The sequence below is a fragment of the Pygocentrus nattereri genome, chromosome 14, assembly GCF_015220715.1.
Source record: "Pygocentrus nattereri isolate fPygNat1 chromosome 14, fPygNat1.pri, whole genome shotgun sequence".
Taxonomy (NCBI): domain Eukaryota; kingdom Metazoa; phylum Chordata; class Actinopteri; order Characiformes; family Serrasalmidae; genus Pygocentrus; species Pygocentrus nattereri.
In genome coordinates this window covers 20,107,501-20,120,809 of record NC_051224.1, presented here as the reverse complement: position 1 = coordinate 20,120,809, position 13,309 = coordinate 20,107,501, and the positions used below count along the sequence as shown (strand labels likewise).

The 13,309-nt window shown below is 38.7% G+C and overlaps 1 protein-coding gene across 1 annotated transcript in view; it reads right to left on the bottom strand.

Moving 5' to 3' along the window:
* Positions 1 to 963: 963 nt before the first annotated feature.
* The window catches only part of rras (RAS related), a 12,906-nt gene continuing 560 nt past the window's right edge, over positions 964 to 13,309 (bottom strand). The window contains exons 2-7 of the mRNA XM_037544488.1: positions 12,656 to 12,744; positions 10,647 to 10,734; positions 8,995 to 9,097; positions 6,272 to 6,380; positions 5,354 to 5,472; positions 964 to 4,711 (exon numbers count right to left, since the gene is read on the bottom strand). Of these exons, the coding sequence (XP_037400385.1) occupies positions 4,624 to 4,711; positions 5,354 to 5,472; positions 6,272 to 6,380; positions 8,995 to 9,097; positions 10,647 to 10,734; positions 12,656 to 12,742 (594 nt within the window). The 5' untranslated portion in view covers positions 12,743 to 12,744 and the 3' untranslated portion in view covers positions 964 to 4,623. The remainder of the gene's footprint in view (positions 4,712 to 5,353; positions 5,473 to 6,271; positions 6,381 to 8,994; positions 9,098 to 10,646; positions 10,735 to 12,655; positions 12,745 to 13,309) is intronic.

Genomic DNA, 13,309 nt, shown 5'->3' with positions numbered 1-13,309 from the left:
ACTTGTTTATTTGGGTTCTCATTACTTAGTGCCATGACAATAAGATCTGGTTTTTATGGTTAAATTTATGCAGAAATTGACAAAATGATAAAGGGTTCACAAACTTTCAAGCAGCGCTATTATGGATTTAAGCCCCAGTTTTGGTCAAACCGGGTTCTTAGGTACCATAAACGTCAAATAAGCTGTCTGACCCCACTGATCAGTAATGCATTCCACTGTCCACTGCATTAATATAGAATTCAGTCTTGTTTGCTTATAAGCGTGCGTATATCAATGACTGAACATTGTTCAAAATTCCTGTACACTGTTAGAAATAAAGGTTCTATGCATGTAGATTTTTCATTCATCAAGGTACAAACAATGTAAATGCTCTCTCAAAAAGGTATAACACTAGTTTTAAGGTCAAATTGTGAACCTTAAGATTTTTTCCAGGTGAAAAGTTCATATTTGTACCTTTCCATAACCGAAGGTTTTCAAACAGAACAGGTTTGTGTGGAGTCAGTACAGCTTAGAACATATCGTGTCAATAGATTATGGTACAATGGTTACGAGAGTGTACAGGTTCTGATTCATAACTGACATTTTGACAGGTCAGCTTCCAGTTCATCTTTAACCGTTGACTCATGATGGTCAGTTATCTGTCCACAGAATGTGCCAAAATTTGCATCACTGATATAAGCACAAGGGCTTATACATAAAAACTGTTAGAAATGACTGTGGTGACTGACCACGGATGCAGCAGATAGACATCAGGTTAAAACACAGAGTTTTCCTTATATAGAAGCTAATACAGTTTAATTTTGCTCAAGTAACGTACTCAATTTGACAAATGATCCACTACCTAGTAAACCTATGAAATTAAGACATTGGCAAACTTAATTTACATAAATGTAATTAACCCAAATTTACTGAAAAGGTCCCAATACAACAGCAACACATAAGAAAGAAAACACAATCATTAGGCTTAAGTAAATATCACTTTAATTGTGTACAAAAACGTTTTAGATCCATTTCAGTATAAAAATGTCAACGTTCTATAATGGAAGCCTAAATGTTGCAGCATATTAGATTGATGTCTATTCAGAGCCACCTAGTATGTTTACACGCGCTTAATAACCCGATCATTAATGGATTTCTGCAGTTATTGGATCATAAATTGCATATAAAAACACACTCCGTGATAAAGAGTTTGATTTAAAATAAATGAAATTATAGGACTTGTATGAAGGATTATTTAAAATTATACAATCCTGTATCACATTACAATATGCATTTCTTACAGACTCCAGCCTTAAGACTGAAAACACTGCTGTCTTGAGTCCTGTCTTAGTTCAGAAGTTTGGCGCCCTCCTGTGTGTCAAAAAGGAACAGCTGTATTCCACTTTGAGCACTTAAAAGAGGAATTCAGATTTTTTTGAAACTTTCTGTATAATTAAATGAATAATGTGTAAACAAACTCATTCAGAGCGGTTTGGAGTGAAATGCTCCGTTCTAGAGAAACCTACCTAATCAGAATTGTTCACTGTGGTGGTGATAGGAACCAGACGTCTGAAGAGTTTAATCCCCTGAAAAGCCACTCACAGAAACTTATTACATGAAATGGCAGCCGAATGCCTGAGACATTGTTTTATGATAGTCTTTAGTCAAAGTTTTTGCCTAAAATTTATTTATTTAAAAAAAAAGAGAGAAGTACATGCCATCATCTGCATTACACATAAACACAAAGAAGGCACACATAGGTACACATGTGCTTTTGGACAGTAAATAAAGTGTTTACTTATGTTGTAAACATAGTGACCCCTGTTCTCATCACCACCACTGTAGAGAAATCAGTCTGAAAGCTTCTCTATAATAAACCATGACACCAAATCACTCTGAGTGACCGTGTACACCTCAACCACTGAATTCTGTAGAAACTGAAAAATAGCATGGAATTCCCCTTTAACATAGCAAGACTGCAAATTGTGTACAAATCACCATATACTGATCAAGTAAATCAAATAGGCTTAAAGCATATCAAATAAAAACAGCACAAGCTTTACAGACAAATTGCAAATGCACAAAATACAAGTACCTTCACACAGCCACATAAAACTGTTTTCCAAAACACACACACACACACACACACACACACACACACACACACACACACACACACACACACACGAACAACCCACCCCCAGAGTTACAGTACAACAACGCACAAATAATCTAGTTTAGTGTCAAACTACTTTTGCTTAACTGTTGGTGTGCAAAGATACAGTATGTTCTTTGGTTTATATGAATACTAAATTTATACTGCCGAAGGAGCAATTAATCCAACACTGCCGAGTCATATTACTCCTCTCCTTTATAAAGCTCGTACTCGTTTTTAATGACTTATATAAGTGATGGTGACATAAATCCACACTAAACTGTCTGCGTGAAATGAAAACACCTAAAGAATCTGCTGCTTGGCACAAAGTGTGGTTCACTAGAGACAACATGAGCAGAAAGATGCGTGATGGCTGCGTGTGGATATACACACACACACACACACACACACACACAGAGTACTGTGCAAAAGTCACCTGAGGAAACTGCACAAAAAAAATTATTACTGTTGCAGTAATATGACCACAAATTTCTTGTTTTCAAAAAGGAGATGCCTGTTGAATGCCCCCAGCTATCACAAAGAGGTGTTAAACTCCACCAGCTCATCTAATTTAGTGACACATTTAAAATCACTATTTAATATTATTTGTATTTATTCTAGTTATATTTTTTCCCCCAGAGCAAATAAATGCATACATGCTTAAAACTTTTGCACAGTATTGAACGTATCGTTGTTGAGAAGACAAGCAATTCCAAAATGGTACGTTTACAGGAGATCGCAAAAACAATTTCTACTTGTAATGTATCAAATGTTTTATTCCAAGCAACTTGGGCTACATTCACATTACAAGCCCCAGTGATTCAAATCTGCCATTAAGGTGAACAAACCAGTGCCCTGAAATGACCTGCATGCGCACATCCTACTCAGTGACGTCATGTGAATGAATTGCATGCACCACATGCATCATCAGTACATCAGTAAACAGACTAACGAGCAGAAGGAACTTTGCTGTGAAGATGAATAACTCTGATCAGCTCTCAGCTTCATTATAAAAGCGAGATGAAAGAGAAAAAGGTGACATGAGCCTCTTTTCCACCGTTTACAAGGCTTGTTTGGCACTGCTGCCATGGTAACACTGAATGACGGTACAGGCGCAGTGGGAAAAAGATAGCACATGAATTCGGATCTGAGCATCACATTAAGGTCGCATGGCCACGAATCAGATACGCATTTGATCTAGGACCACATATGAAAGTGGCTAAGGTCGGATTTGAAAAGATCTGATTTGTGTGTGTCCACACAGTTTTGAAAACATCAGATCGGAGTCACATTAGGGCCAAAAAAATTAAAAATTCAGATTTGTGCCACTTCAACCTGGTACTGTAAATGTAGAATTGGAGGGTTTCTATTGGTCCATTCATCATAAACAAAGGGCAGCTGCTGTGCTGCATTTATATATATTTATAAAAAAAATTTTTTTAAGTTTTCGGACAGCGACAAGGTCTGAAACTTTCACTTGTACATTTATACATATGTGACATGCCTGTGATGTAGCTTCTGAATTAAATTTACTAAACAGTCAGTCATTTTAAAGTAGGAATACAAAACTGCAGTGCTGGATTTCACCTGGGCTGGAGCTGGAAGCACTGTCAGAGGCCAGCTTCACATATTCAAAACTGAAGAGGTTTATCTTCTTCCAATAAGCCAGGGCTGGTTAAGCGAGAAGGCTGCTTAGTTTAGAAAACCCACTGACAGATATGGGCAAAAACTTTCTCTCTTATGTGATTTATACAGAACACCTGCCTAATAAAGCAGCTTTATCAGTCCAACCATGTCAAAGCAGCCAGATACTGTGTACAGTCTGTATACACATATGTGGTACACACATATAGTAATGTCCCTCCCTCTATCCTCCATTCTCTACTGCAGTCTTTCTGGATAGAAATCAGAGATGCAGGATATCAGAATCACAGCTGTATTGACAGATATTTGCATTTAAAACGTATTAAATTTGACCGATATTTTGTTTACATATCAGCAGACATGTACAGAAAAGGCACAGAAATAGACCTAAGAGAAATGTTTGAAATGCTGACTCAGAAATGACCAAACCCCTCACTGAAAAATGCATAAAATTAATTTAAAAAAAAATAAAAATAAAATAAAAAATAAAAAAATAAAACGTGGTTGTTTAAAAAAAAAAAAAAAAAAAAAAAAGTGCAGAGGCGGAAATTAAACTGTTAAGATTAGACGCTGTGCTCCCTCACGAAGAGAATCACTTCCCATATTACCAATGTACGCTCCCGCTACTATGACTAAGAGCATTCATTCATGCACGCACACACTTTTGTTCACTTGCACTGGGCACATACGATGCCACCATAAGCAGTTCTGGACACTGAATCTCTCACATTCATTCTCACACACACACACACACACACACACACACACACACACACAGTGCAGACATGTAAGGCACCAGACAGGAAGGTGGGGCTTCAGTCTCCATGGCGACAGTGTGGACACAGTCAGAGGATGGTGCAGGGACAGCCACGATTCTGCTGCTTCCTACCGTGATTTGTAAGCACAGGAGGACTTTCCGTCTCCTGAAACTTTCTGTACGAGAGAGAGAGCGAGCGAGAGCGAAAGAAAGAAAGAAAGAAAGAAAGAAAGAAAAAAAAAAAACATATCAAAAGAAATAATTGAAAAAGCAAGACAAGAATGAAAAAAATCGTTAGACAAAGTGAAAGAAAGAACACAAGAAAAAGTGAGAGAGTAAGAGAAAACAACAAAAAAAGAATAAAACAAGAAAAAAGGGGGAAAAAAGAAAGTGGAAAGAGAAAAAAAAAAACAGAAAGAAAGGAAGAAAAATGAAAAAGAAAGAGAACAAAAAACAAAAACAAACAAAGTGAAAAATGCAGAAACAATGCAAAGAGAACAAAAGAATACAAAGATACAAAGAAAGAATAAGAAAATAAAAGAAGTGAGAGACAAAGTCAAAGAAACGGAGAGAAAAAAAAAAAAAAAAAAAGAGAAAGAATCCCTTTAGTAAAATCTTCCATTTTTAAAATTAAAATATGACTGGCGTGATACCCCACCAATTTTTAATTAATAAAAAATTTCAACAACTTGGCAGGAGAGCAAATTAAAATCTCCATTTAAATTTCCCAAAAAGAGAAACTTGCACAATTTCATGTTTAATAACCTAAGCATCTTCAGTGCGTTTCGCAAATAATGTTTATGAACTCTGAAATTTACCTTATTGCTCGCACCACCTCCAGGAAAGCTTCGTCCACATTGTGGCGGTTCTTAGCTGATGACTCCATATAGTGGATCCGGTTTTCTCTGGCGAACGCCATGGCCTCTTCTCTCGTGATCTGCAAACAACATACCAAACTGAGAAACAAAGGCTACGTTCACATTACAGGTTGAAGTGGCACAAATCCAATTTTTTGCCCTAATGTGACTCAGATCTGATGTTTTCAGGGCTGTGTGGACATATCTGATCTTTTCAAATCTGACCCGAGCCACTTTCATATGAGGTCCTATATCGGATACGTATCCGATTTGTGGTCATATGACGCCCAGATCGGAATTCATGTGCTCCCACCCCCCATACCACCCTGCCCCATTGCGCATGTGCCATCATTCTGCATTACCATGGCAACATCACCAAACATAAATGGAAAGAAAAGCAGCTCATCTAACCTTTTCTCTCCTTCGTCTTGCTCTAATAATGAAGCTGAGAGCTGATCAGTTATTCATCTTCACAGCGAAGCTTGTTCCGCTAGTTAGTTTGCTGCTGCTGCACGCGATTCATTCACGTGACGTTACCGAGTAGGATGTGCGTATGAGGCTCATTTCAGGAAGCTGGTTCGTTCACATTAGTGACAGTCTTGAAACACTTATCTAAACGAGTGTGAACCATGGTGTCAGAGAGAGTAGATTTGAGCAAAAAAAAAAAAAAAAAAAAAAAATCGGATTTGAGCAATGAGGCTTGTTATGTGAACGCAGCTAAAAACCTCACCCACTCGCCCAGCATGACAACACAAGCAAATAATTTACAGATTAAACTCTTCACAATCAGTTACACTTCAACACCATAGTAACAGAACAACTCTCCATGACATCATCCACAGTAATAACAGCCTGGTTGTCTGTGTTATGGGTATTTACCACTCTATGCTGGTCCAGATCCGACTTGTTGCCAACGAGGACCATGGGGAAGTCATCCCGATCCTTTACTCGGAGAATCTGAGTGTGAAACTTCTGAATTTCATTGTAACTGAAAAAGAGGATTCAAACACAGAGTTTTACTATTCACAGCAAGTTTCCCCCCCCCCCATTATGTTTAATGCTTGAACTCATGAAGCCCACTAGAAGTTCCAGATGGCCTTGTATGGAATAAGCCAGTGTTGTTCTACCTGCCAACACCTGTAGCATCTGGGCTGATCATCACAGACAATGCATTTTTATATATCCGTCTCATCCTAAGAGCAGTGCAGTGTTTGGGTGTGAACTTAATTACTATCTATTCAGATGTATTAAATGGTTATTTGTGGATTTTAAAACCACCAATATTGGCAACTAGGCTTGGAATAATAATTTGAAAAAGTTGTGGAGGAAACATTGCAGGACCATGTAAATGGAAGAAAACATTTTAGAACAGTTTAAGTAGGGGGTGACATTCCAGAACAGTGTGAATGAGAAAGTACTTTCCAGAACAGTGTAAACAACACAGTGTGAAAGGAGGGGAACATTCTAGATCAGCATGACTAGCACAATGTGAGGTGGGGATAACATTCTAGAACAATATGAACAGAGAAAGATACTACAGAACAGTGTGAACAGGGCCAAACATTCTTGGACAGTGTGAATGGGGACAACATTCTACAACAGTGTAAATAGGGAAGAACTTTTTAGAACAGCGTGACTACAACAGTGCGAAGTAGGGATAACATTTTAAAACCATGTGATTGGGGAACAACATTCTAGAACACTGAACAACACAACATGAAGCAGGGATAACATTCTAGAACAGAATGAATGGGAAGACTAAATAGTGTGAATGGGCCGGATATCGTAGAACAGTTTGAACAGGGAGAACATTCTAGAAAAGGGAAAACACCCTACAGCAATGTGAAAGACAGCAAACATTTAGTGACTCCCACAAACCCCACAGTGGAACAGAACACTGAACCAACATTAGAGGTAAGCAAATGGGGGGAAAAACAAAATAAAACATACACTGATCAGGCATAACATTATGACCACCTCCTTGTTTCTGCACTCATTGTCCATTTTATCAACAGAACTTACTCTATAGGTGCACAGTGTCATTCTACAATTACAGACTGTAGTCCGTCTGTTTCTCTGCATACTTTGTTAGCCCCCTTTTTCCCTGTTCTTCAGGGGTCAGAACCACCCATGGACCCTCACAGAGCAGACACTATTTGGGTGGTGGATCATTCTCAGCACTGCAGTAACACTCATCAGACACAGCAGTGGTGCTAGAGGATTTAAACACTGTGTCCACTCTATTAGACACTCCAACCTTGTCAGTCCACCTCGTAGATGTAAAGTCAGAGACGACAGCTCATCTGCTGCTGCACAGTTTGTGTTGGTCATCCTCTAGTTCTTCATCAGTGGTCACAGAACACTGCGCACAGGATGTTGCCTACAGGATACTGTTGGCTGGATATTTTTGGTTGGTGGCCTATTCTCAGTCCAGCAGTGACACTGAGGTGTTTAAAAACTCCAGCAGCACTGCTGTGTCTGATCCACTCAGACCAGCACAACACACACTAACACACCACCAAATCAGTGTTACTGCAGTGCTGAGAATGATCCACCACCCAAATAGTACCTGCTCTTTGAGGGTCCATGAGGGTCCTGACCACTGAAGAACAGGGTAAAAGGGGGCTAACAAAGTATCAGAGAAACAGATGGACTACAGTCTGTAATTGTAGAACTACATAGTGCACCTATACAGTAAGTGGAGCTGATAAAAAGGACGATGAGTGTAGAAACAAGAAGGTGGACATAAATGTTATGTGCTCTTCATTTGTACTTAGTCGATATACACAAATATGTACTCAGAATGTAACTCATTGAGTTAATTTTTCATGATAGTCACATTGCTCACTCCTACCCAGTGTTTGGGTTTCATGGAGATTTAAGTCAGTATGATCTTAACACTAGTTGTAGAAAAAACAAAGCTTTGCTGAGTCTCTCTCTTGGCTATTGTGCTTGTAGAGGATTTACTTCAGGCAATAATGCTGTTAGAAAAACAGCTACTACTATTCACCATGACGTCTCTACATGACTGGAGACTCCCATGCAGCAGATTAGAAGTAGCCTGCTAAACCACACCAGCACACAAACAGTCTTTAGTTAAGCCATTTTCTCAGCACCTGACCACAAACATTATCGCTCTCACTCACACATAGGTTCTCTCTCTTGTGAAAAGAAAAGACAAAAAAAAAAAACAAACAAAAAAAAAAAAAAAACCACAACAACAACTTTCACACCTACACAGTCTCTGTTCCCTTTCACTCATTCAAACACAAAGGCAAGACACTCTCTGTTCCTCTACAGACACAACACACACACGTTTTATATCAAGCCACGGTGTGGGGTTGTCCCCTCTGCATATAACTATGTTAGCACCTACAGTGCTGTGCAAGAGCTTAAAGATATGGAAGACTTGCATTAAGAAAATGATTTAATTTGAACAGGAAACCTTCAACGACAACAGACCTAAAAGATGAACTACTGCTTAACCCACTGTGGTAAATACACTAAAATAACTTTGTCTTTCTCACTTAGCACCACTAGATGCTCTGTGCAACAGACCAATAGCAATTTCAAGTATGCTGCTGGCTTTACTGCAAACTTACCTTCCACTGTCATTGAGGGCAAACACCAGCAGAAATCCCTCTCCTGAACGCATATACTGCTCCCTCATCGCTCCAAACTCTTCTTGACCTGCGGTGTCCAGAACTAATGAAACCACAGAGATAGACATGTGAGAGGCGCACATTCCGAATGTAACATTATATTAGATTAGATTACATTCAACTCGGTCACTGTGCAGAGTGCAGGTACAGAGCCAATGTAATGCAACTAGCATCTCACCAGAAAGTCCAAAATACAGTATTGTTTACATATAAAATGAAGAAGTAACTGACAATTGAGAGTTATGACATGTACAAATAAGGATGGTACAGTGGTAAAAAGAAATAGATGTTGCTAGTATAAATATACATGTATAGTGAGTGAGTGGAGAGAATGCAAATGTAGATAGTACAGGCTGTTGTAACAGTACATGTAAAATTATAATATAATTGCAAATATGAATAGTACAAACAGAACACACACACACACACACACACACACACACACACACACACACACACACACACACACACACACACACACACACACACACAATCATCTAGGCCACTTCTCCTTCTGGGAGGCAAACAAAACAGCAGAAATAAAAATTTTAAGTCAAATTCAGGAGTTCATAAGGCATTATTGAGGGGAAAATAAAACGAAACATAGGCCTCTTAAAATTCTGTACATGAGACACCACCAGGGAGGATATAGTGCTAAACTATATTAAATTCTGACCCAAATCCAATTGGTGGCTTGACATTTACCCCTGAAAGTTGTCAACGTCTTTAACATTGCAGTTTTATCACACTTATCGTTTACACAGTAGTTCAAATGATGGATGTTTAAAATCCTTGTTGCTGTTAAAAGAATCCTCCTTGTGGATCAATTTTCCATCATTTTTGGTCTGTGCGTTCACCACAAAATTTTCACACAACATAAGGGACAGCTGCTGTGCTCATATGTATTATTGAAAGAAAGAAAGAAAAAACCTACTGTGGGAAGAAAATGGTGCATTTTCATTTTTGACAATTTCAAAAAGCCTCTGTTCCTTTAAGGTGTGTGTAAATTTCAAAATGAACAGACCAAAATAAACAGCCCAAAGTGACTTGGAAAAAAGTCTGGTTCCATTGACTTTAAAAGTAAAGTAATTTCTTTGCTTCTCCTGTAAAGTTACCATTTTGAAGAAGCAAAGTTTTTTCCAACAGCAGCAATAAACAAATGCCCAGTGTCAATCTCGATTTTTTTATCTATTAAAAATATGTATGACTATTCAAACATCTGAAAACTCTGACCCATCCCTACAGGAAATTACATGATCGTAACACAATTGTGAAGTAATCGAAGACGGGACAAAAACATGACAAAACCACATGACTTCATGAGCTTTACTGCACCTACACCTACAGGGAGTCATATGGTTTTTAGGGCTTGCTAACTGTGGTCGCTTGATTTTGAAAGCAAAGTACTGACGAACTGACGAAGCAAGTCAAAACAAAATCTGGTCAGGAACTATTAAAGCTAACCATGATTCATCATTCGACACAATGATGCAATTCTGCACCAAAAAATCTGCTGTGTCTAAGAGCTGTCACAGTCTGTCTGTTTCTCTCACACACACACAACCATTTCAACAACATGAACAACAACATACTGTCTAATCGGGTCTCCTTGCCATCCACGGTGCAGATTTTGGTGTAGGAGTCCTCGATGGTGGGGTCGTAGTCTGACACAAAGTAGGACTGTGACGGGGAGAAGAGTCAGATATTATTGCTTTCAGTATGCTGCGCCTCGCAGACAAAGAGGCTTCTGGGCCTCGACATGAGAGGACATGTTGAGAACACACTTCACTCGCCTGTTAACACACACTCCGAAATCAGTGATAACTGCCCCTCGCTACAGTTTACACAAGCCATACCAGAAACAACAGAGTAATTTGACATGCAGTGCACTGTACAAGACATTAGACATAAAACAGAACACAGTATTTATACAGCTGAGAACATTTTCATGATAAACAGCCATTCATTCTCATTAAATGGCCTGGGGGCAGCACAGTTTAGTGATTTCACTTCTCTAATGCACTTGTTAATCCTTGAAACTAAAGGAGTACATCCCCATACTCTACATGTAATAAGTGAGCCAAGCCATGTTTGGTGTCTAGTAGGGGAATGAAGACATTAACCATTATTACAATTAATTGTCAAATTATGTCACAATATGCCTTTCTGAGCATGTTGTGGATACTGTTGTACTTCATGACAATGAATAACTGAGCGTTGAACTGAGTTTGTTGAAATGTCAACAAAATCTAAATATTATTACACACAGCGTACTGTGAAAACGCCTAGGAGTGTCATGATGTTATATGTATGCCCATCCTCAGGGTCCAGTATGTTGTACAGTGTCAGGAATCCCAAAAGCAATTCTACTTAAGTCTATTTAAAAAGGAATTCCACATATTTTTAAAATATATGTCAGCATAATTCAATCTTTGTAAGCAAAGTCATTCAGGGTCTTTCTATGTGATACGGTTCACTTTAGAGAAACTTATCAGCTTTGACTGCGTTACAGCAGTAGTGATAGAAACCAGGGGGTCACGATGTCTACACATCAAATACAGATCTTTTATGTACCACCCAAAACAATGAGCAGACCCAAACGTGAGTGTCTATATGTAATGTTGAGAACAGTTCATCTGAAAAATAAGTTTTCTTTGGGACCTGTTAGATTCTCTTGGCTGTGAATGAAAAAAAAAAGAGGCCAAACTTCATCTCAAAACTATCAGGCAGTGTATTCATAACCATCTTGAAGCATGAAACGCTTCAGGCGTCTGGTTCCCATCACCACCACTGTGAACAACTGTGACTCATTACGTTTCTCCAGAACCGAGCGTTTCACATCAAACCACCCTGAATGACTACTTACATCCTTATACTGAACTCATGAATGAATTTTAAAAATTGGCTGGAATTCCACTTTAACAACAAGTAATATCAAACCTTTAAAACGTTAACCTTAACTCAAGAAGCCAAGAAGAAACTCTGTCCTTTCAGCTTTACGCGACTGAAAAAGGGAGGTTTTCCAAAATGTTCTTCTGGTCATTGTAGGTGAGTTTCTGTTTTTTCTACTTTTTAAAAGGGCATTTTAGCCCTATAAACATCCAAAACACACAAATACACCTACTTTCTACTGTCTTTTAGGATAAAGCCCCTGTAACACACTAAACTCATTCATGAAAAAAAAGGGTAAAATCAATTACATATTTGTGTTCTCCAAATGTGGTCAATCAGCCCAGGCACATTTGGTGTCTAGCATCTCAAACAGCATCGGAAAAGCAAGCCTATTTAAAATTATTTAACAACTCAGGCAAGTGTGCTTACTTTACTTGTTGGCTACATTAGTCTTGTAGCTCCAGTGCAAAACTAAAGAAGCAAGCCTCAGACACCAAACATGTCTAGGCTGATCAAGTACATTTATGGTAAGGTGCAAATGATGAACACTTCTCTTTTTTTTCTTCAAACTATCACTTTAATTGTCACGCTGAATCAAGCAGAGGGGAAATCAGCACACTGTGCTGGACCCTACCCCACAGGCTGGGCACTCCTGGCCTACATTTTCAACCACATGATTAATAGATTTAACAAGTATGACACAATTTACCTGAATGAACTGTATGGTCAGTGCGCTTTTCCCCACACCACCACCGCCCACCACCACCAGCTTGTATCTCTCCTCTTCTGATGACATGGCTGCCACAAAATGGGAAGAAAAACAGCTTTAAAATAAGGTTCAGCTACTAGAAGTGGATAGAGGAGCTCAAACCTCATGGAAAAAAAACCAACAAAGTAGAAAAACCCTCCAGTACGGAGTTCCCTATAGAACTGCAGTGGAACTTATTAGCACATCCAACATCTAACCTACTAGCACAGGAACTGAAGCCTGTTAGACTCTAAGCTATTTATCTCTACTTGGGTCTATAATAACACTTCGAATGAAATTAAAACACCTCAGCATAAGGAATTAGGGCCTTAATGTTTAGAAGTGGAATTGAACTGAGGAAGAAGAAAGCTCTCCTCATAAATACAACTGACTAAAAGAAGTAAAAGTAAAATACAAACCCAACAAAATTGTACTCAAGTGCATGTGGCTAAGCAGCTAGCACCCATTTGTGACTTGTGACAGGCAGCTTATGCAAACAAAAACACAATAAATGGACAAACAACGAATGTGGCTGCTGACTGTTATTACACGATATCTACTCGTGGAACTTCTCAAATTAACCAGCTAACCTAGGTTACAAGCAGCTTCTTGGTA